Consider the following 23,730-nt stretch of genomic DNA (forward strand, 5'->3'; position numbering starts at 1 on the left):
ACTAAGATCGCATTAATGCACTGAATTTAAAATTTGAAAAAAATTTTTTTTATTTATAAGGGAATAAACATACAATAGAACTACTATAATCCTTATTTACAATGAACACATTACTGCACAGAAATGATGCAGAAGTTGCACCACACCAATGTGTGATCCTGCACCCGACATAAGCAGCTGTTCGAACTCCTGACAGAAGAGTTCAAATGGCTTTGGTCATGGTGCATAAGAACAGATACAAACTGAACAGTAGTATGCTTCTACGCTGATGCAATCTTTGCCAGGTCACACTCTATACTGTACACAGGATCTCTGTCAATACGATTACCTGGCCCACACACTATAACCACAGTGTGTTCCTTAGTGAAATATTTGCAAAGTGATCCTAAATCCTCTGTCACCTGCTCCAGACCAGCACTAGGTTTAATGAAATTGGTGACGTGGGATTTTGATCCTAATTCATCCTGCAAAAGTTGGCCAACACCTCTTCCATGGAAACTACCTAATAACAACACTTTCTTCCTCTTTACTGGTTTCCCTACATTCTTACTTTTCAATTTGCTGCTGAAAGTTTGTTGTGCCCTTTCTACACCTGCAACTGCTTGAGGCTCACCAGCTTCTAACTGAAGCAACAGGTCAAATCTATTTTCCACCTTTACCATGAAGCTGTCAGACAAAGTTCTAGGCATGTTCCTCCTGTTGCCTGTTGCCACTTCCCACCTCTATTTACCCTTCTCCCTCTTTAACCTGTCAAGACCTCCCCTGGCCTTGTCTAACTCAGCCTGAAGGGCGGCAATTTTCCCCTTCTGTTCTAGTATCTTCCTATCTCTACTACAAATCCTACAAAACCATTTATGAGTCTCATTTACTTTCCCTATTCCCACACCACTACAGTCACCCTCATGGAAAAAACTACAGTACCCATCACACCAAAGCCCCGACCTAACAATTCTACGGGAAGTCAAGCACTTTTCACTCATGATTGTTTCTTAATATCGGAATCAGTGTTGGTGAAATTGAAAATTGTGTTTACATTAGATAGAAAATATAAAGTACGCCCATAAGACAAAAAGTTCCAAAGTATAAAACGTACCCGTACCACAAGCACACCTCAGCAGTGACTAAACAGTTGCCATCAGCAACGGCAGAAGTGAAACTTCCTGGCAGATTAAAACTGTGTGCCCGACCGAGACTCAAACTCGGGACCTTTGCCTTTCGCGGGCAAGCGCTCTACCATCTGAGCTACCGAAGCACGACTCACGCCCGGTCTCACAGCTTTACGTCTGCCAGTATCTCGTCTCCTACCTTCCAAACTTTACAGAAGCTCTCCTGCGAACCTGTCAAGACCTCCCCTGGCCTTGTCTAACTCAGCCTGAAGGTTCGCAGGAGAGCTTCTGTAAAGTTTGGAAGGTAGGAGACGAGATACTGGCAGAAGTAAAGCTGTGAGACCGGGCGTGAGTCGTGCTTCGGTAGCTCAGATGGTAGAGCGCTTGCCCGCGAAAGGCAAAGGTCCCGAGTTCGAGTCTCGGTCAGGCACACAGTTTTAATCTGCCAGGAAGTTTCATATCAGCGCACACTCCGCTGCAGAGTGAAAATCTCATTCTGGAAACATCCCCCAGGCTGTGGCTAAGCCATGTCTCCGCAATATCCTTTCTGTCAGGAGTGCTAGTCCTCCAGGTTCGCAGGAGAGCTTCTGTAAAGTTTGGAAGGTAGGAGACGAGATAGTGGCAGAAGTAAAGCTGTGATTCCGGGCGTGAGTCGTGCTTCGGTAGCTCAGATGGTAGAGCGCTTGCCCGCGAAAGGCAAAGGTCCCGAGTTTGAGTCTCGGTCGGGCACACAGTTTTAATCTGCCAGGGAGTTTCATATCAGCGCACACTCCGCTGCAGAATGAAAATCTCATTCTGGGAACGGCAGAAGTATTGTACTAGGTGACACCTACTATAAGGAAGGATACGTATATTGATGTGCTTCCCAGGATTACTACTACCTGTCTTACATGGCAGAAACCAAATCGTGCGGCAAACAAAGTGGGGGCATTAAACAATGCAAGGCTGTGTTTTGTGGGTTGTATCGCCAGTGAAATAAGTTTTTCCCTCTTCCTCTGCAATAGTCTTGCAACGCAAAAGAACAGTGTGATTTGTGGCTTGATCCTTAATTCCGTACGTAACGTCGTATTTCCTACCGTTTAACCAGGGTGCGTAGGTCCAACGCTGGTTTGTGCGGTGGTACTCGACCGCCGCTTAGAATCATTTTCACCACCAGAATTTATTTCTACCAAAAGGGAAGGAGAGGTGGTGGCGCAATTTTTATGATCGCCAGCTAGTTTCTCTGATGAAACGCCAGATCTGTACACAGTCCATTACGGTCTGAGGGCACATAACACTGTTGATGGCGGTCTGTCCGTCGCAGGCAAGCTTAAACTCTACGGCCCACTTCTACATCTACAGTTATACTCCGCAAGCCATCCAACGGTGTGTGACGGAGGGCACTTTACGTGCCACTGTCATTACCTCCCTTTTCTGTTCCAGTCGCGTATGGTTCGCGGGAAGAACGACTGCTGGAAAGCCTCTGTGCGCTCTCGAATCTCTCTAATTATACATTCGTGATCTCCTTGGGAGGTATAAGTAGGGGGAAACAATATATTCGATACCTCATCCAGAAACGCACCCTCTCGAAACCTGGCGAGCAAGCTACACTGCGATGCAGAGCGCATCTCTTGCAGAGTGTGCCACTTGAGCTCGCTAAACATCTCCGTAACGCTATCACGCTTACTAAATAATCCTGTGACGAAACGCACGGCTCTTCTTTGGATCTTCTCTATTTCCTCTGTCAACCCGACCTGGTACGGATCCCACACTGACGAGCAATACTCAAGTATAGATTGAACGAGCGTTTTGTAAGCCACCTTCTTTGTTGATGGATTACATTTTCTAAGGACTCTCCCAATGAATCTCAACCTGTCACTCGCCTTACCAACAATTAATTTTATATGATCATTCCACTTAAAATCGTTCCGCACGCATACTCCCAGATATTTTACAGAAGTAACTGCTACCAGTGTTTTTTCCGCCATCATATAATCATACTTTAAAGGATCCTTCTTTCTATGTATTCGCAATACATTATATTTGTCTATGTTAAGGGTCAGTTGCCACTCCCTGCACCAAGTGGCTATCCGCTGCAGATTTTCCTGCATTTCGCTGCAATTTTCTAATGCTGCAACTTCTCTGTATACTACAGCACCATCCGCGAAAAGCCGCATGGAACTTCCGACACTATCTACTTGCTGCTATTTACGAGGTTCAGGCTACATACCGGCACCGAGTTTCGCCTTCTCCCTTCTCTGATCATTTTACGACACAAACATGACACAATGTACTGACCGATTACAGTCACATACACTCGAAAGATGCCTTTAAGACTCGATCACACACAATGAGTGTAGAGGCAGTTGTGTGAAGAGGAGGAGAGCCCCTTTTAGGTGGCTGATCCTACATCTCTGGGTCCCGCAACAATAGCATCGCATGACCCTTTCTCTCTTTAGATCCGTTGATTTTCAGTACTTTACCGAGACTCCAGCGCGTGCCTCTCTACCGGCAGACACGGTGCCGGAGCTGCAGTCGACGTTCATCGAGCAGGCGCTGAGCCCGGGACCGCCCGTGTCGCTGCGCTGCTCGGCCGCCGGCAGCCCGCCCCCGCAGTTCACCTGGAGGCTGGACGGGCAGGCGCTCACCGCCGCCAGGCTGGGCCACAGGTGAGCGAGAGCGAGCGGGCGCCGCTGGCGGGCGGAACGGGTGCTCCACTGGGCAGACGGGCGGCGCCTGTGGTAACGGAATTTGTCGTGGTTGTGTTGGTGTGTTTTCCACATTGCACAGAAAGTACACACACAGTTTACTATCACGGTTTTACGTGAAGCTTTCCGTTGTTGTTGTTGTTGTGGTCTTCAGTCCTGAGACTGGTTTGATGCAGCTCTCCATGCTACTCTATCCTGTGCAAGCTTCTTCATCTCCCAGTACCTGCTGCAACCTAGAGCCTTCTGAATCTGCTTAGTGTATTCATCTCTTGGGCTCCCTCTACGATTTTTACCCTCCACGCTGCCCTTCAATGCTAAATTTGTGATACTTTGATTCCTCAGAATATGCCCTACCAACCGATCCCTTCTTCTACTCAAGTTGTGCCACAAGCTCCTCTTCTCCCCAGTTCTATTCAATACCTCCTCATTAGTTATGTGATCTACCCATCTAATCTTCAGCATTCTTCTGTAGCACCACATTTCGAAAGCTTCTATTCTCTTCTTGTCTATTTATCGTCCACGTTTCACTTCCATACATGGCTACACTCCATACAAATACTTTCAGAAATGACTTCCTGACATTTAAATCTATACTCGATGTTAACAAATTTTTCTTCTTCAGAAACGCTTTCCTTGCCATTGCCAGTCTACATTTTATATCCTCTCTACTTCGACAATCATCAGTTATTTTGCTCCCCAAATAGCAAAACTCCTTTACTACTTTAAGTGTCTCATTTCCTAATCTAATTCTCTCAGCATCACCCGACTTAATTCGACTACATTCCATTACCTTCGTTTTGCTTTTGATGGTGTTTATCTTATACCCTCCTTCAAGATACTGTCCATTCCGTTCAACTGCTCTTCCAAGTCCTTTGCTGCCTCTGACAGAATTACCATGTCATCGGCTAACCTCAAAGTTTTTATTTCTTCTCCGTGCATTTTAATACCTGCTCGTAACTTTTCTTTTGTTTCCTTTATTGCTAGCTCAATATACAGATTGAATAACATCGGGGATAGCCTACAACCCTGTCTCACTCCCTTCCCAACCACTGCTTCCCTTTCATACCCCTCCACTCTTATAACTGCCATCTGCTTCCTGTACAAATTGTGAAAAGCCTTTCGCTCCCTGTATTTTACCCTGGCCACCTTCTGTAGTATTATCAATAAGATAGACTGTACTCACATCATATACTCGTAATAGCTTAAGCTTCTGCGGATAGAGTCAGTTCACATGAGTTTCCTGGACACCGCACCGCATCATATTGTAAAATAACTAACGATGTAGAAAACTGACGTTTCGCAGTGCATGACCAGAAGAAGGCCAAAGAAGGCCACTGTAACCGTGTTTTAAACGTCGGTTTTTTACCCATGATGTGGCAGCAAATAAGAAAAATTTTACTTTTCTCATGAGATATTTGTGGTATATAGGGTTGTAACAGGTACGAGGCGTGTTTTTTAAGGGGGGTTGGATGTCAAACGGGCCAACTTGGAGCAGGAGAGGCATCACAGGACATTTTAATCTCCACTGTCTATACTTCTACAAATAAATTCATAAAACTTTGTCAGCATCACCAGGAAGGATTTAGGCTGGCTCTGAGCACTGTAGGACTTAACATCTCAGGTCATCAGTCCCCTAGAACTTAGAACCACTTAAACCTACCTAACCTAAGCACATCACACATATCCATGCCCGAGGTAGGATTCGAACCTGCGACCTTAGCGGTCGCGCGGTTCTAGACTGAAGCGCCTCGAACCGCTCGGCCACCAGCGGCCGGCAACGATTTAGGATTCACACTCATTGCAGTGGAAGTTCGAAAACATAACAAATTAAATTTTTTTACGTGTGAAATTTCATCATTTTTTCACTTACTAATGGTTGCATTTGTTGCTATAGGTACACTTTTCTTCATAAGTTAGATTCTTCGATGAATTTTGCACATCATACATACCATACTCACAGGTGTATGAAACTCTAGAATTTATTTAATTTATGAAAAAACAAATGAACTGTTATATTTTAAACTTCGTGGTTAAGAAAAACACAAATTTTATAGTTAATTACCTCAATTTTTACCACAGTTTTTAATAGAGTTCGAAAATTATAGAGTTTCATACACCTTTAAGTATGGTTTGTATGCTGTGCACAATTCATCGAAGAATCTCTCTTACTTACGAACAAAATTCTACCTATAGCAACAAATACTACCATTTGTAAGTGAAAAATGATGAAATTTCACATGTAAAAAAAATTATTTCATTATGTTTTCGAACTTCCACTGCTATGAGTGTGAATTCTGAATCCTTCCTGGTCATGCTGACAAAGTTTTATGAATTTTTTTGTAAAAGTATAGACAGTGGGAATTATAATGTCCTGTGGTGCCTCTCCTGCTCCAAGTCAGTCCGTTTGACGTCCTACCCCCTTTAAGTAAGCACCGTTTTGAAATTAAAAAAAAAAGACGTGCTAAGGTATCTCAATAATTTTATTTTTACATGAAAGCCTGCACCTCAATCTACGCACTGACACCATTACAGTCTGATTCTTCTTTGTTTACGTTGTGTACTGAGTGTTTAAGATGCCTCCGATAATCGTTGAGTCCCACCGACTGTGAAGTACGGGCTGTTATAAGTTTTCTTAGTGCTAAAGACCTAAAAGCGATCGATATTCATCGTGAGATCGGTGCAGTCCAAGTATTTAAATCCAAGTGCGAAATATTAGAAATACTTCTGGTATTTTAATTCTATAATCCTTAACAGATAAATGTATTTTAATATATATTTTCGGGCGGCTTTGTCTCAGAGCCTTTAAGTACGACCTATGCCTTATGTGAACCAAAGAGCTCGATCAGGTAGTACGGCTTCTGAGAAATCAACTGAATTATAATTAACATCACCACTATTGCAAATCACCGTGAAATTGTGAAATTCATAGCAGTGACAATGAACGTACATTCATAAACTTGTCTGATTATGAGACAGCAAACAAACGAATGGAAGAACTGTAGCTCAAGCTGTTTCAGTTTAGTTATTTAATTCTGATGAATTTAAAGTTTCACTTGGATCCTACGACACACTCAGACGGTGCGACCGAAAGCATGCTGCTCTCGAAAGATGAAAACGCCAGCCCATGTCAGTGTCCAGCTTAAGCCTTAACCCCCCAACCCCCAGCCAAGTCAATTTTTCGTATCCGTTACTTTAGTAACGCACTGAGCTCATTTACAGAACAGAATAGGTACTCAACAGCAACAAACAAATGCAGTGGTATTTTCACATCGTAAACAACATCTCATTGCTAACAAAGTAATGCTGAGTCAGTTTTTCAGGTTATCAGATGGGAAGATGCGGTGCACAAAATGGACCTGACATCAACTGATAGTATGTGTAGTGTTATGAAACAATGGGTGTATACGAGGTGCATTCAAGTTCTAAGGCCTCCGATTTTTTTTTAATTAACTACTCACCCGAAATCGGTGAAACTGGCGTTACCTCTCGACGTAATCGCCCTGCACACGTACATATTTTTCACAACGCTGACGCCATGATTCCATGGCAGCGGCGAAGGCTTCTTTAGGAGTCTGTTTTGGCCACTGGAAAATCGCTGAGGCAATAGCAGAACGGCTGGTGAATGTGCGGCCATGGAGAGTGTCTTTCATTGTTGGAAAAAGCCAAAAGTCACTAGGAGCCAGGTCAAGTGAGTAGGGAGCATGAGGAATCACTTCAAAGTTGTTATCACGAAGAAACTGTTGCGTAACGTTAGCTCGATGTGCGGGTGCATTGTCTCGGTGAAACAGCACTCGCGCAGCCCTTCCCGGACGTTTTTGTTGCAGTGCAGGAAGGAATTTGTTCTTCAAAACATTTTCGTAGGATGCACCTGTTACCGCAGTGCCCTTTGGAACGCAATGGGTAAGCATTACGCCCTCGCTGTCCCAGAAGATGGACACCATCATTTTTTCAGCACTGGCGGTTACCCGAAATTTTTTTGGTGGCGGTGAATCTGTGTGCTTCCAATGAGCTGACTGGCGCTTTGTTTCTGGATTGAAAAATGGCATCCACGTCTCATCCATTGTCACAACCTACGAAAAGAAAGTCCCATTTGTACTGTCGTTGCGCATCAACATTGCTTGGCAACATGCCACACGGGCAGCCATGTGGTCGTCCGTCAGTATTCGTGGCACCCACCTGGATGACACTTTTCGCATTTTCAGGTCGTCATGCAGGATTGTGTACACAGAATCCACAGAAATGCCAACTCTGTAGGTGATCTGTTCAACAGTCATTCGGCGATCCCCCAAAACAATTCTCTCCACTTTCTCGATCATGTCGTCAGACCGGCTTGTATGAGCCCGAGGTTGTTTCAGATTGTTGACACACGATGTTCTGCCTTCATTAAACTGTCGCAACCACGAACGCACTTTCGACACATCCGTAACTCCATCACCACATGTCTCCTTCAACTGTCGATGAATTTCAATTGGTTTCACACCACGCAAATTCAGAAAACGAATGATTGCACACTGTTCAAGTAAGGAAAACGTCGCCATTTTAAGTATTTAAAACAGTTCTCATTCTCGCCGCTGGCGGTAAAATTCCATCTGCCGTACGGTGCTGACATCTCTGGGATGTATTGACAATGAACGCGGCCTCATTTTAAAACAATGCGCATGTTTCTATCTCTTTCCAGTCCAAAGAAAAAAAATCGGAGGCCTTAGAGCTTGAATGCACCTTGTAGTGTGTGCGGGGACTGGCAGTGAGAAATGAATGAAAAACGTAGCATTAGCCTTCGATTATTATTAACTATCTTATTTGCAGAGCATTATTGTACACTGGGGGTAAAACAAATGAGGTAGCACTGTTTCAGAGTGCCCTTGCATTCGGGAGGCTGGAGCTTCCAGTCATCATCTAGCCATCCTGATTAAGGTTATCCGTGGTTTCCCTAAATTATTTTAGGAAAATGCCGAGATGGTCCTACTATAAGACCACGGTCGATTACGTGCCCCATCCTTATCATTCTAGATCTATAAGTCTTAAATATCTGTGCAGGTGGATTACTTTAATTTTATTGTTCGTAAATTGTAATACCAAGAAATGTCAAACAACCATGCAAAAGAAAGTGACGGATAAATAGGAGTAAAACTACTACTACTACCACTATTATTACCATTACCACATTAAGATATTTGTACGCAGCTCGTCGTCTAGTGGCTAGAGTTGATGTCTCTGGATCACGGGGTCACGGATTCGATTCGCGGCCGGTTGGGGATTTTCTCTGCCTGGGGCCTGGGTTTTTGTGTTCTCCTCATCATTTCATCATCATCATCATCATTCGTGACAATGGCTAGATTGGATTGTGCAAGACTTGGGACTTGGTACAGGCGCTGATCGCCGCGCAGTTGAGGCTCCCACAAACCAAACATCGTCATCATTAAGATATTTGTTCCATTAATTAAATATTTGTGACGTAGGCGACATTGCGTTAGGTCAGTCCATTAGAAAGCTCATTTTATTACCCGTGGAGAAATTATATTATTGACTGGCTATAAGCGATGTTAAACACCGAACGCCAAAGTTTCACAGATACCTGTTTACAGGTACACAATTGGTCAGTACGTGGACCAAGCTGGCGACGTCATCAGTCACGTGAACATCTCCTCCGTTCGTGTGCAAGATGGCGGCCTATATAGCTGCAGTGCTGCCAACGCAATGGGCTCCGTCCATTACGAGGCCAGGCTCAACATCTACGGTAAGTGACGGGCAATCTCTCATACACCTCGCAAGTGTTTGGCTGCACAGGTTCCTAATTAAATTCCACAGCTTCTGTACGATGACAACGGTAGTTTCGTTGAGACTTCATAGGCAGGCAGTTGATTGAAAAGACACCGAACGAAGAAGAAACATGTTATCTGAAGCCAATTTGGGGAAAGAATAAACGGAAAACACAGCTTTCCTAAACCATAATTAACCTAAATAATTCAATCTCTTACATCTTTAAGGGAAAGTAGAAAATGGGACAAATTCTGATTTCTAACATCTTAGTATTTATGATACATACTTCTATCACGTCGACGTATTTTTAATTCAGTATATCAAGTGACGTGTCTAAGAAATTCATTGTGACAGTTGCAACTTAGTGAAAACTGAAAGAAATCTAAAGTGCACATGCATTACTATTAACGAATGCTCCAACACTTTTAGTAAAACGCATAAGCGATATGCAGCTTAGAGATGAACCAAACCATGGTTAAGAAGTTAATGATTACAACTATCGACACCTAGTGTAGATCTGTTTGTGGGTAAGAGATGGAGAAGTAACATACCTTTTGAGCAGCTAAGACTGTAGGGTAGTGCTGTATACTGTTTTCATCGTGTGTAAGTAGTAAGAGCAGCACAAAATGTCATGTGTGCAAGTTCATTAGTTGAACTGTCTTATCTGCTACTAGGAGCGGCTGTGGTGTTTACAAATTTTTTCTAAAAGTGGGTTACTCTAGAGTTCCCACCTCAGCCATATAACTCAGAGGGAAATTTCAACATTCTAACAGTAATTTATATCACCTTAACATTCTTTAAAACATTAATTATTTCCAGAACTAAATAATTGATTGTTACCAGAGTTCAGTTGGAAAATTAAGTATACTGCTTTCTTTCAAATAGTGCAATTACGTAACTAATTTTTATTCGTTCACAGTTGTACAGAATTGTCGTGTAGGCTTAAGACTTCCTCATGCGTTGAGTGTGAGAAGTTAGAGTTGTGTGACGTCATATTGTAAAATTCCAAGTTGCAGTACGTTTATGAAAATGAAAAAGAGAATGAGTCACATCCAATTTTCTCATTGTACTGTGAAATACCAACCAATGCTGTGTAAGAACGCTTTCTACATCATAAGGCGAACCGAAAAGATGTCATAATCGAATAGAGAAGTATTCCAAAACTTCAGCCGTATATAATCTTTTTGTGGTGTTTCAAGGCAGCGGTGCACCAAAAATCTATCAAAAATGCGCCATTTTTATACGATTTCTTGCAGTACAATGTCGGAAAACGGAACACCAGTGTTTCAAGGCACTGTTGTGTTTGTAAGTGCCAAAATATTGATGACATATAAACCTCTCCAGATGTTTTACTGTTCCTGCAGCTGTGTGGATTTGCTCTGATTACGCATAAGCGGAAATGTGGTTATATGAGTAAGTACGGTATGAAGAACAAACAAGTTAGAAACACAAATTTGAGGACGTTAATGAGGTACACAAAAACAGCGTCCTTGGTAGATTACTGTTTAGAAATTTTGTTCGGTTCTTAATCGGGTATTTAATTAATTTCTCACAAATGTTTGAAAATTGCTTTGTTCTCCCAGTTGTCTATCAAGAACTGAAATACTTTTAATATTTATATTTCAAAGTACTAAGCGCGCTGGAAAACCACTGGTGTCTTCACAGCGTTCTCCAAGTTGCCTTTTCCAGTCTAATACAATTGCTAACTAAAATAGCGCATGTTTTTGGCGAATTTCCACTTTTGGAAATAAAATCTGCGTATACGGCGAGTCAGTCGAAGCTGATACTGTCATCCTCGTGTAGTTTAGTGCCTCTACAGTTGAGGGCCGTTAAGTTTAATTCAGGGGTCTCCAAACTACGGCCCGCGGGCCGAAACCGGCCCGCGAGAGCCGGCAAACCTGCCCGTGTTATCTGGCTGGACATCCCCGGTGTCCGGCCCGCCAAATATTTGAGGTGGAACCTATACTGCCAACAATTGAGTTTCGAGGGCTATCGCAACCAATACACCGCGACATTGGCTCTGCTACACGCTACAAGACTACGTAACTAAACTTATTGTTGCACCGCTTGAAATAACAATGCGTTGACATACTCTACCTCTGATACGTCTTACAGTAATAGTGTTGCTAACAATGATTTTGAGATTTCGTTAACTTTTGCAGGGCGCTTTCGTGAAGAATGTGCAGTGACATACTTTTTTGTCGGTGAAATTCGCCAGTATAAAATACGCCAGAATTTCGGTCAGGTTGTAATGGTCGCCTGGTCGTAGATATAGCTAATTGCTATAGTCGCACTATTTCACTCCCATTTACGGAGCTTGTTAACACTTGATGTTAGGTTGGCGCCATTAAAATGCATTGTGTTGTGGTAATCGCTGCTACTTGCTGGACCGCTGCTGTCTCTCGATGCTGATGCTGGCTCTACATCTGGTTGTCTAGGGTTAAGAACATGAGGTCCCGTGTTTTTTATGTGCTTTTGATGATAAAGAACGAGCGAAACCAACAAATATGTAAACTTCAAATATTTATTACTCTGGTGGCCATCTTAATTCCACTGTCCACCAAAGACCATGACTCAACACAAAGTAGTACTTCCGTTACATGTTCTTTGCATTGTTTATCCACCTCAAACAATAACACACAAACACACTTTACCAAAGTGACATTCCGACTGCCCCCCAACCGTTCTTGCTGCTTGTATTTATAACATTGTCAAAGAACTACTAAAAAGAGATATAGTTTACAAGTCACATGTACATCTGTTATCATAATTTGTGCAGAAAAGTTATTAATTTTCATCGAGTGACATAACTTAACATGTTATTAAAATGACAGACAGATTTGTTGACTTGACAGAATAATTCTTTGTTACAAAAAGGCCGTTTTTTAGAAGTTTGTCAATTGACTTCTCTAATTTGCATAAATAAGTAAATAACATGAATTATTAAGAATTACATTGGTTTTCGTCTAAAATAGGAATGATTTCGTGAATACTGAGTGAAAACGCTCCTAGTGAACAAAAAGGTTTCACTGGGTGATTTTTATTTAAGGAGATCCAAAATACCAAAGTTGGGCACTATTTTTCGTACTTCATATTAATTATTGAAGATGAACTTAGTGTTTTTACATTATGACATTTGCTGTATCAGTGATCAAGTGATATAAACTTTTGTGTGGGTCAGTTACTCAGTATAATTTAATGGGTTGACTGTTTATGCAGACATGTTATGCAATCATTGTTAACATACACAATACCTATGCTATAATCATAAATACTCGTTAAACTGGTTGAATTTGGAGGGTATCGCATACTTCGGTACAGTAAAGCCTTAAATATGTTCCGTTACAAGGTACGCCACCAATCAAAATTATGTAATTAAATAAAAATCGTAGTTCGTTTCAGTGCTAGCTATTCCCACAACCTTAGATTTTTGCGATTTCATCTTTCCTTTAGCCTTACATTACGGTGATCATGGAGTGCTAGGGTGCTTTAATCCCACTAGGTAGATCTTGGCCCTCATGACTTCGTGGAGGAGTTAATGTGGCCCGCGGACTAAAAAGTTGGGAGACCCCTGGTTTAATTCATGGAGAAAGTCTGACAATGAGTCTTCCTACTGTTCGATTACTGTCGAAAGTAAGAAATTGTTATTCACAGTCTGTGGATATTTTCGTTAGACTGCAATGTCAGCATGGAATCCCCGAGTGTGTGCCTGTTTGTGGAGACAGCCACAAGAAGAAAATGTGTTTGTCTTTTGTGAACATTACAGAAGAGAATGCAGCATGGTGATGTGAGTGTTCTATATTGATACTGTGAACTGACCTTGTCAGAAGAAAACGTTCATGTAATAGCCGGTACCTTATTTCCGCACGAAAGTCGTGAAACATCTTTCCTCTTCGCGCGTAGGGCCACCGTACGTGCGCCCCCTGCCGGGCCCGGTGCGCGCCGTGGAGTCTGGGCAGGTGACGCTGCGCTGCCCGTACGCCGGCTACCCAATCAGCGGCGTCTCCTGGGAGCGCCGGGGAGTCCCCCTGACAAGTGACTTGCGGCGCGAGCTGAGCGACGGTGGCGCCGCCCTCCACATCCTGCGCGTCGACCCGGCCGCCGACGCGGGCGTCTACGTCTGCACAGTGAGGGGCTCCCAGGGGGACGTCGCCAGGGGAGAGGTGGCGCTGGCCGTCGACAGTGAGTATACCAGGCCGCGCTCCGTCGCAAAATTTTCTGCTTGCAGTACTAGGGCGAAATGAAGACGGCTCTGAGAACTATGGCTCTGAGAACTATGGGACTTAACATCTGTGGTCATCAGTCCCCCAGAACTTAGAACTACTTAAACCTAACTAACCTAAGGACATCACACACATCCATGCCCGAGGCAGGATTCGAACCTGCGACCGTAGTGGTCGCGCGGTTCCAGACTGAAGCGCCTAGAACCGCATGGCCACACCGGCCGGCAACTGAAGACAAAGACATCATAAAAGTTGTAGATTCTGTAGGCATAACATGTCCAAGCTGATCCTACAAGCCACTTTGGTCTGGCTCCTGCAGTTTCCTGCTTTGCTCACAAGCACTGCAGACACATACCTGAAAACGAACCAAAGCTTATGTACGTAACATTATAGTTTGGAACTTAGTGCCTTCCCCTTGTGTAGTGCTATTTCGATTCTGCTTATTCTTCAATCGGCTTACGATTCAGCGCGTGATGATTGGTACTTGGGTCCTCGACTACTCCTAGGTACAGTTCCTGGTGTAGCTTAACGCGCAGAGCGTTAGCGTGTGGGTGAGGGGAGCCATACAAGGATCACTCCACTCGGCGGACCGTCGGCTGGTACATCTGACCGTGGTTTTTAAGTTGCTTTCCGCAATCGTTCAGCTAAGGCGTAGTTGGACCCCAAACACCAACTCTCAAATACGTTACAGAAACAATTAACATATAATAACAATCAGAACGAAGTTTGCATGACACACACATACAAGGCACAAACACATTCCTCCCTTAAGTTTAACTGTTGATTCTGCCGACAGGGATGGAATCCGGCCACAAAGTCAAAATAAATTTGCCAAACGACGGAACAAATGTACCCTAAACGTCGGAATAAGCTGTAGGAAAGAGAGAGAAGTACTCTTGAGTAGTTTTCTTTGTCAGCGACTATGCATTGTATAATTCAGAACTGGCAAACAGCCTCGTCGATATCTGAATGGTAGGCCAGTTTTCATACTGGAGGAAGGCAACGGTAAACTTGTTCTGGAAGCACTTAATGAAGGTTATCAGTTTGGTTTGGTGACCGTTTCGCACTGCCTAAGAGAATAGATGTACAACGAATGGAAAAACTGAAAGAAAGAGAGAAGACAGAATTTTATCTTTTTAGAACATGTTAGTGTGACTACGAACGTCAGCTCCTGCGTGCACTACGCACATCTGAATCAGACACCAAGTGTGCATTCAGACCTATGACCACTGCCATCGGCGGCGCAGCATCCTCAAATTCAGTCCTTCACTCAGAGCAATAGTGCATAAAATTAAACTACACTGCACACTTCTCAGATGTGGTTAATTCACGATGATATATCATATTCTTGTCTAGTGCCATTTAATCTGCAATAAAGACAAAATATTTTAAATATTCGTAAAATCTCAAACGTCATTATACAAAATTACAACATCTTTTGAGATCATCATCTCATTGTTACGCTGTAGTCCCCGATAGCCTAAACTATCTGATGATGAATCTACTTTTACTAAAAAGCTAATTAATCGAGTAGTATATGTGTTTAGAAAACACTATTGCTGGATTTTGTGCTTTCAGGGTGTGTCCGGAATTAATAATCGTTTAATAATGGCTACTATAAACTTCATAGTATTCTGTTCGTAATGAAATTTTTGATTGAATACCAATCAGTCTTAAAAATCGAATTTGCTGTTGGCAGGTGTTCACAGATAACTGTGAAAATTTATTTTTAACTTCATCTCCTAAAAGAAGAGTTTTTGAGATACACAATTAAAAAAATTGATGATCCTTGATTAACAAAGCGTGAAGTGTCATCAAGAGTATATTATCAAGTAACAAGCAAATTGTGGGCGAATAACCGAATGTGTAAAACCGTCGTACCATACAGATGGAGCAGTCCATTAATGTTTTAACTGTCGTAAAGTTAGAATTAAATTTGATGACATGCAGTTGGGTATAAAAAAATGAAGAAATGACAGAAAGAGAACTATGGTTTTTTTTCATTTTTTACTTTTTTAATCGCCTGGAACGCCCTTCATAACGACTTGTTGCGCACATAACATATTAGAGGGAGGGCGAAGCTCCTGTTATGATGATAAGTTTGCAGTATGTCTCATTGTTTGGCAGGTCCGCCGGTCGTGGTGCCCTTCTTCATCCCAACAAACCTGCGGGAAGGAGCCAGGGCGCAGGTCAGCTGCGGCGTGTCCTCTGGAGACCTGCCTATTCGTTTCGCCTGGCTCAAAGATGGCGCGCCGGTGCCCAAATCTCTGCAGGTACTTTGCTTACAGTTCATCCAGCTCGTTCTCGGAAATCTCCCTCGAAGCAAATTGTGTCATCAATGTTTAAGTCCTTTCCAGTGGTTCGAGACATAATGTTCATCCCTGCAAGCAGCTGGAAAATGGTTCACTGGTGCTGATGACATCACACTCGTACACTGAACTGCAGCAAGACTTTCGTGCATGAAATGTATCTGAAAACTGAACACTGCGTATTTGATAATTAAGTTCGTGCAGGGCAAGAAGTCCCCAGATCACACTTTATTTGTCAACATCAACTGCAAATTAAACGTTTAGGCAGACTACTACCTTCAAATTTTGTCATAAAAATTTTATAAAGCAGTATTAACGTTTTTTCTCTACGCTTTGTTCAAGAGGGAAATTACACTTCATCACAGACTTTCAGATAACAAACGAACTACACACATGAAGAAGAAAGAAATAATCAGTTGAAAATATTGTGTTCTTATTTTAATATGTAAACAGATTTCTAATTTGCTGATCTAGAGCCTGCGTAAATTATACGTAAAGCATGCAGAATGCTCCTACATGAAATGCATGATACAATTAATGAGAATAGTGAGGCAATTAACAGATCTGAGGCAGGAGGAAATTAGGCTCAATAGCTTATGAATCAACTACTCTTGCTATAAAAACCTGTGGGTGTTTGACACTCACAAAAACGTCTGCATTTCTTACATCCTCAAAGATAGTGCTTGGTCACTGCACACAACGGAAACTCGTCACAGTGAATAAAACATCTTAGAAATATAGTTCGTCGTATTTATTATTTGAGGGTCACCTAATCATAGGGAAGTTGTAGAACAAACAGAATCTCAACTTTAACTCAAAGTGAGAGTACAAAACTTTAATTTGATCTAATAAAGTCAGCAACTGAAAATGACTAGCACAGAGCAAAGATCTGAACATTTTTGCAAGCTCTGTTGGACACACATTCAACTGGAAGACTGTAAGAAGTGAAATCTATAAGAATTCCACAATGGAGCAGGTCTCAAAAACAAGATAATGAGAAAATACTCGACACAGATCACTGAGCATACGAGATGCATAACCAGACAAGTTAAATGCGAGCTGCTCAGAAGATGGATTGTGCTACTGCCTTATTGGAACGTACATTCTTCAAGTACAGCACGAGATGGCGCCAGTCAGCTCCAGACGACAGCCATAAAGTGAATCCCTCTCTCCAGAAAATGTGCTCTCCAGAATTGTTACCATCCACAAGCTCCATTTAGTGAGGAGACTGTATGCTGTCATCACTCTGACGAATATGTTCCCTTTTCTACGTAAAAACAAAGCAAATATACACCCCAAAACTGACAGAAAACAGAGACATATACCAGAAATCAGGTATATATATCAACGGCAGTGTCACACATTTTACAGCAGATACTTAGGACAAACAGGCAGAACATTCAGTCTCAGAGACAAAGAACACATGAGAGCCAGGAAGTACGGGACAAACCACTTCACATTTGCAGAACACCTAAGAGAACATAATCACAAATCAACCGCCAGAGAAGAAGACCTGAAAACAATTAGAATCAACAATGAAAATCACCTGCTAACCCTGCAAGAAAATTACCACCTACAGAAAACCCAAGCAGAAAAGAAAACCCTGTTGAATAATCAAGTACAAGTGCCAAAAAATTCATTGTTTACAGTAACAGATAAGAGTGTGTTTACATTTTGCGGCCTGCAGTGCAGCTGTAGCGGATATACAGCTAAGTACTGACAAACTTATTTGTGCATTGTTATGCATTTATTAAATTTAATACTTTTCAGCCGTGGTTCGTAGTATTTGTGGCGAAATAACGATTTAATAAACTTTCGGAAACGTTCGTTCGCTGTGTTTTTTAGAGTTTTCTGTGCGTTGAAGTCGTTTTGTAAATTTAATGCTTTAGTTTTCAGCCGACGTTTATTATTGCTTCTAGTTAAATTATTTCAGTAAAATTTTCATTCTGTGTTTTAACTTCGATGAGTGTTTGTAACCACCCCGTCGCTTATCAACCTTAATGACAGTGAAAAATTAAACCGCGTGTACCTAATGGAAATTTGGGAAAAGCAATCATCACCGAAGTTAATCTGTCGGTAAAGAGGGAGGTAAGGGTTACATCTAAATGAAAGGAAAAATGCAAATGAAACCGGTGGAAATTAATTTTGAAAAGGGGTAAAGTTAATAAAGAAAGTAAATGAGCGGCCGTTACGTTAACAATTAACTAGCGGTTATTAGATATTTGAGAGTTGGGGGAAATTACGGTCGCCAGTCCTATGGACAATTACTATAGTAACTGAAAAAGAAAGGTTATTACACATATAATTAGCACTAGAAGCGTGGCAACTGAAGGTTGACACGTGTAGTGTGAAAACTGAAAGTGTGTCAGAAGTAATAAATTTCGCTACACTCTGACTTAATTTAGCAAAAGAATTAATAAAACCAGAAAATTGAAAGTTAATTTAGTGACTGAAATTAATAGAGAACTTTGTCTCTGAAGCACTACGAAATTCAATAAAATAAGGTAAGTCTTGGGCTACCTCAACAATCGTTTCAAAAGCTACTTGAATCTATGCAATTTAGAAATAAGAGATTTAACTTTGAACTTGAATTAAATGATTCTGAACAATTAACAATAGTAAAATTTAGTACGTACCAAGCTGAGCTGCAGTCACAGGTAAGCTAAAATATGCTAACAAAACTCGCACTCTTAATTTGTGCTTGTGTAATCTAAATATTGTAGCCAGCTATGAATACCTTAACTGAACTTTGAAATTAAAGCAGTGAAATAGAATGATGCTGGCGTTTGAATTTCAATGACACTCGGGTTCATTCCGGAAAAGGAAGGGACCCTGCTTGGTAATGCAATTGGGACAATGAGCAACAAAGGTTCATGCTACGTTGTTGTAATTTAGTTATGAAAACGGAACAGTTTGAAAAGCTGAGGTCTGCCATACAGTTCTAAAACTTTACGTGCTTCCAGTCTTCCTTGTTGGTTGATTGAAGGTTTGAAGCCGCCGATCGAGGAGGTGACGACAGTCACTCAATGTCGGCCGTCGCTGTTGCAGAAGCTGGATGTTGGCGCGCCTCCTTCTCAACACGGTCACCAGGCAAAACGGGCTCTTGATGTGTGCCAGCTAATGCTTCTAGTCCGCGACACCGTGTCAGAAACTATCATAGCAAGTCGAGCGCAATTACATGCTGCCCAACCCCGAAAGCGCGGCAACTCGCGGGAGCGTCACACAACACACCCGCTCCACTCCACCACCCCAGCCAGACTCTCTCTCCGCCCGCGCTCCTCGCGATCGAGTTAACACTACGAAACATCCTAAACACTTTGGTTCTCCACACGACCTATCGATGTATTCGTTCGATAGCATAGTTTTCCCTAGGCCAGACCCAGCGTATAAATACAAATAATATTCACAAAACAAACCAATTATAAATCGACATAAATGCATATATATACAAATAGTAAAACATTTACAATATACAACGACACAGAAATATTATATCTTCAGGTAACAAAATAAGAAAAAAATTTGCGGTGCAGTAGATGGAAATAGGATATGCATTTCCGGCGTTACATGTTCCAGTGGCCGTTTGAAATTTTGGTTTTAGCTAATAATTTGGTGAAATTTTGTAGGTATTGGTATTAGCTGTGGTGTAGTAGTATTAATACAAGTAGTTGCTTTCTTAGTAGACAGAGAGTTCGGGCCGCTACTGTTAGTTCTATAAACAGTTCTACTGGTGTAACTGAACTTTGGGAAACGTAGACGTATACTTTTTTTTCAGTAACTGTAAAATTTTACCGTGAGTGAGAAGTGTGCGCTCCGTCGTAGGTTTCTGAGTAATGGGTTACGGTGTGGCGTATGTTCAAAGTATTTTCATTGAGATGAATGCAGTGAGGAAGCCAGTGAGTATTGTAGCGAGATCCTCCCCTGGGAATGCAGAGTCTGTAGTAGAGATAAGTTAATATAGGAGCAGGAGCATAAGATCTGCGCTCTTCAGGGGCAGTTACAAGGCGAAAAGGAGGAACTAGATCGGTTGAGGAGGGTGAAGGGTGGTGGGGAATGGGAACTGGCAGTTGGCAAGAAGACGGCTAGGAAGAGGAGGTATTCAGACAGTTATACTTTGCGTATATGCAATAGATTTGACCAACTGTCAGAGTTGAGTGGAGAGGAGCCTCGTGTAGCTGTAGATGTAGGGAACATGCAGCAGTCCTCAGCAGTTAGGAGGCCTGGGTCAGTTGCATAGCCTAACACAAAGAAGAAGGTTCTGCTGCCAGGTAGTTCGCACAGTAGAGGTGTGGTCCAGCAGTTGCAGGAAGTGTTGGGAAGTGAGTACCAGATCACAAGCATTGTGAAACCTAGTGCAGGGTTGGTTCAAGTGACTGACAGCATAGGGGAGCTATGTAGGAATTTTGCGAAGGAGGATCAGGTAGTGACAGTGTGTGGAGCAGCGAACAGTTTTGATAGGGACGGGCAATATGATGTAGGTGGTGACCTGGTGACCTGGTAAAGATAGATATGCAAACTGGTGGCACTAATGTGCATTTCGTGCAACTCTTTCAGCGTCATGAGCGGCCTCATCTTAATGCGGCTGTTAGGTGCGTTAACATGGAGCTGGGGAGGGCACAGACGGCAGAGGGCATGGGTCACATCTCAGTAGTGCCAGCTGGGTCTACCAGTGGACCGGGTTTCACTAGGCATGGCCTGCACCTCAATAGGTATGGAAACGGGAGGCTGGCTAAGCTTATAGGTGACAGTGTAGTGGGTGGTGGTGGTGGTGGGTGGTGGTGGTGGGGTCACTCATGGAAAAATTCCTGTAATAGTTGGTGTTAGAGCTGCACCTTTTTTAGACTGAAGTCAGCATATAGGTTTAACTGCTTAAAGGGAGTCCCTCTAACTAAGGGGTCACCTTCAGAGGGTGTAATGTTTCTAGTAGAGAAGGAATTACATATTTCATCAAGTAATAAGAGGTATTAGAGATAAAGTTAGTGAATTGCTTATACACCCTCTGAAGGTGACCCCTTAGTTAGAGGGACTTCCTTTAAGCAGTTATACCTATATGCTGACATCAGTCTAAAAAAGGTGCAGCTCTAACACCAACTATTACAGGAATTTTTCCATGAGTGACCCCACCACCATCACCACCACCCACTACACTGTCACCTATAAGGTTAGCCAACCTCCCCTTTCCATACCTATTGAGGTGCAGGCCATGTTGACTCTGAAATTATTGGTATATGAGAGCACCACTTAAATAATTTGACATATCAGTGGCTCCCTTATAAGGATACAGATTAGCTGGTTGTTTCTCAAGAAGTTCAGTCCGGGATAGGGTAGTGGCTATGTACGTAAAAAAACAGTATTCCATTTGAGTCCATAGACGTATCACGGGACTGCACTGAACATATTTTGAATGCTGTGCAGGGGCAGTTGAATTTAGTGAAACTATACTTCTAATTGTTGTTGGTTATAGGTCCCCTAACTCTGACTTCAGAGCATTTCTGTTCAAGCTAGAGAGGGTTCTTGATTCATTTTGTAGGATGCACCAGAAATTAGTTATATGTGGCGACTTCAATATAAATTTTGTATATGATGGTGCTAGAAAAAGGAAGTTGGTAGATCTCCTAAATTCATATGATTTGATGCAGACTGTGTCTTTTTCAACTAGCGTGCAGGGGAACAGTAGCACAGCCATAGACAATATTTTTATTCATTCTTCATTACTAGACGAGCATTCTGTTAGTAAAAGGGTGAATGGCCTTTCAGACCACGATGCACAAATTTTAACACTAAAAGGCTTTTGTTACCAAACAAATGTTACATATAATTACAAACTATGTAGGAAAGTTAATCCAACAGCAATAGAGAGTTTTTTAAATCTTGTCAAGGAACAATAGTGGCAGGATGTTTATAGTGCTGATAACAAAGATGATAATTATAATGCCTTCCTTAACACATGTCTCATGCTCTTTGAGAGCTACTTTTCATTTGGACGTTCTAAACGGGATACTAGCAGTAATAGGCAGCCTGGGTGGCTGACTAGTGGGATAAGGATATAATGTAGAACAGAGTGGGAATTATATCAAAATGTAGAAGTAGTCACAATCAAGCTACAGAACCCTATTACAAACAGTATTGTAAGGTCTTTAAAAATATTATTAGGAAGGCAAAGAGTATGTGGTATACAAATAGAATAGCTAATTCACAGGGTAAAATTAAAACCATATAGTCGGTTGTGAAGGAAGGTCGACGATATAAAGTCATCCTGCAGTAAAAATATTTCTGTTACTGATAAATCTGATGTATATACAGTATTTAACAATCATATTCTGAGCATTACTCGTGAAGTAAATAAAAATTATGTTTCTACAGGGAATCATATAACTTTCTTGGTAAATGACTTTCCGAGATTAATGTCTGAAATACTCCTCTGTGATACAGACAAGAGGAAGATTGAGTCAATAATTAAATCAGGGAAGTCTAAGAACTCTCATGGTTATGATGGAGTGCCTAGCAGAATATTAAAGTACCGTTCTACTCATGTTATCCCTGTATTTAGCCATATTTGTAATTTTTCCTTTAGTAATAGTCAGTTTCCTAAGCGATTCAAGTACTCAGTAGCAGTGTGCGACTTGCAGGGGGGGATTGGGGGGATTTCCCCCCCCCCCCTCTGCTTCAGACCATCCCCTTCTCTGGTTTTAGTTTATGTATCCCAACATGGGATGTTATTTCCCAAGCACTGGAGTAAAACTTTACATATAATTTAAATTTGTGGAGCCGACCACTGAAAGTTTACTATTAATATGTTTGCTTATTAATTTTAAAAAAGTGTTATGTAGTAGTCAAGCACTTCAAATCATTTAGAACTAAATGACAAGACGACGCACGCCACATTTCCGTAGCATGCCACAATGTTGCAAGACCTCGCCCCAGTGTAAACGAGGCTTCAGAGCCAGGTCTGTATTGTATGGTGGATGTGATGTGTTGCGTACGAAACTAAAACCTGCAATCAGATCCAAACGCCGTGGAAAACTGTGAAGAGGTGTCATCCTGCAGCAAGATAACGCTCGCCCACATTCTGGCAAACGGACAGCCGACGCAATAAAGGAGTTGAGATTCGAGGTGCTGGAACATCCACCATACAGTCCAGACCTGACTCCAAGCACTACAGGGAAGAAGATTTGAAAGTGATGAAGACGTCATTGCTGCGGTTCAAAATTGGTTACAGATGCAACCGATAAACGTATTTTCTGATGAAATAAAAAAAAAAAACTCGTAAAACGTCGGGAAAACTGCATTGAAGTCCAGGGAGGTTACGTAGAAAAATAACGCATGTTTCAGTTTTCTATCATCTATCACCATGGACCTTGCCGTTGGTGGGGAGGCTTGCGTGCCTGAACGATACAGATAGCCGTACCGTAGGTGCAACCACAACGGAGTGGTATCTGTTGAGAGGCCAGACAAACGTGTGGTTCCTGAAAAGGGGCAGCAGCCATTTCAGTGGTTGCAGGGGCAACAGTCTGGATGATTGACTGATCTGGCCCTGTAACACTAACCAAAACGGCCTTGCTGTTTTGGTACTGCGAACGGCTGAAAGCAAGGGGAAACTACAGCCGTAATTTTTGCCGAGGGCATGCAGCTTTACTGTGTGATT

The 23,730-nt window shown here is 42.2% G+C and overlaps 1 protein-coding gene across 1 annotated transcript in view; it reads left to right on the forward strand.

The window, feature by feature from the left end:
- LOC126094953 (Down syndrome cell adhesion molecule-like protein Dscam2) overlaps window positions 1–23,730 on the forward strand; it is an 890,199-nt gene that overhangs the window by 667,442 nt on the left and 199,027 nt on the right. The window contains exons 10-13 of the mRNA XM_049909611.1: window positions 3,601–3,754; window positions 9,379–9,530; window positions 13,457–13,735; window positions 15,904–16,049. Of these exons, the coding sequence (XP_049765568.1) occupies window positions 3,601–3,754; window positions 9,379–9,530; window positions 13,457–13,735; window positions 15,904–16,049 (731 nt within the window). The remainder of the gene's footprint in view (window positions 1–3,600; window positions 3,755–9,378; window positions 9,531–13,456; window positions 13,736–15,903; window positions 16,050–23,730) is intronic.

This window comes from Schistocerca cancellata, chromosome 1, assembly GCF_023864275.1.
Source record: "Schistocerca cancellata isolate TAMUIC-IGC-003103 chromosome 1, iqSchCanc2.1, whole genome shotgun sequence".
NCBI classification, from domain to species: Eukaryota; Metazoa; Arthropoda; class Insecta; order Orthoptera; family Acrididae; genus Schistocerca; species Schistocerca cancellata.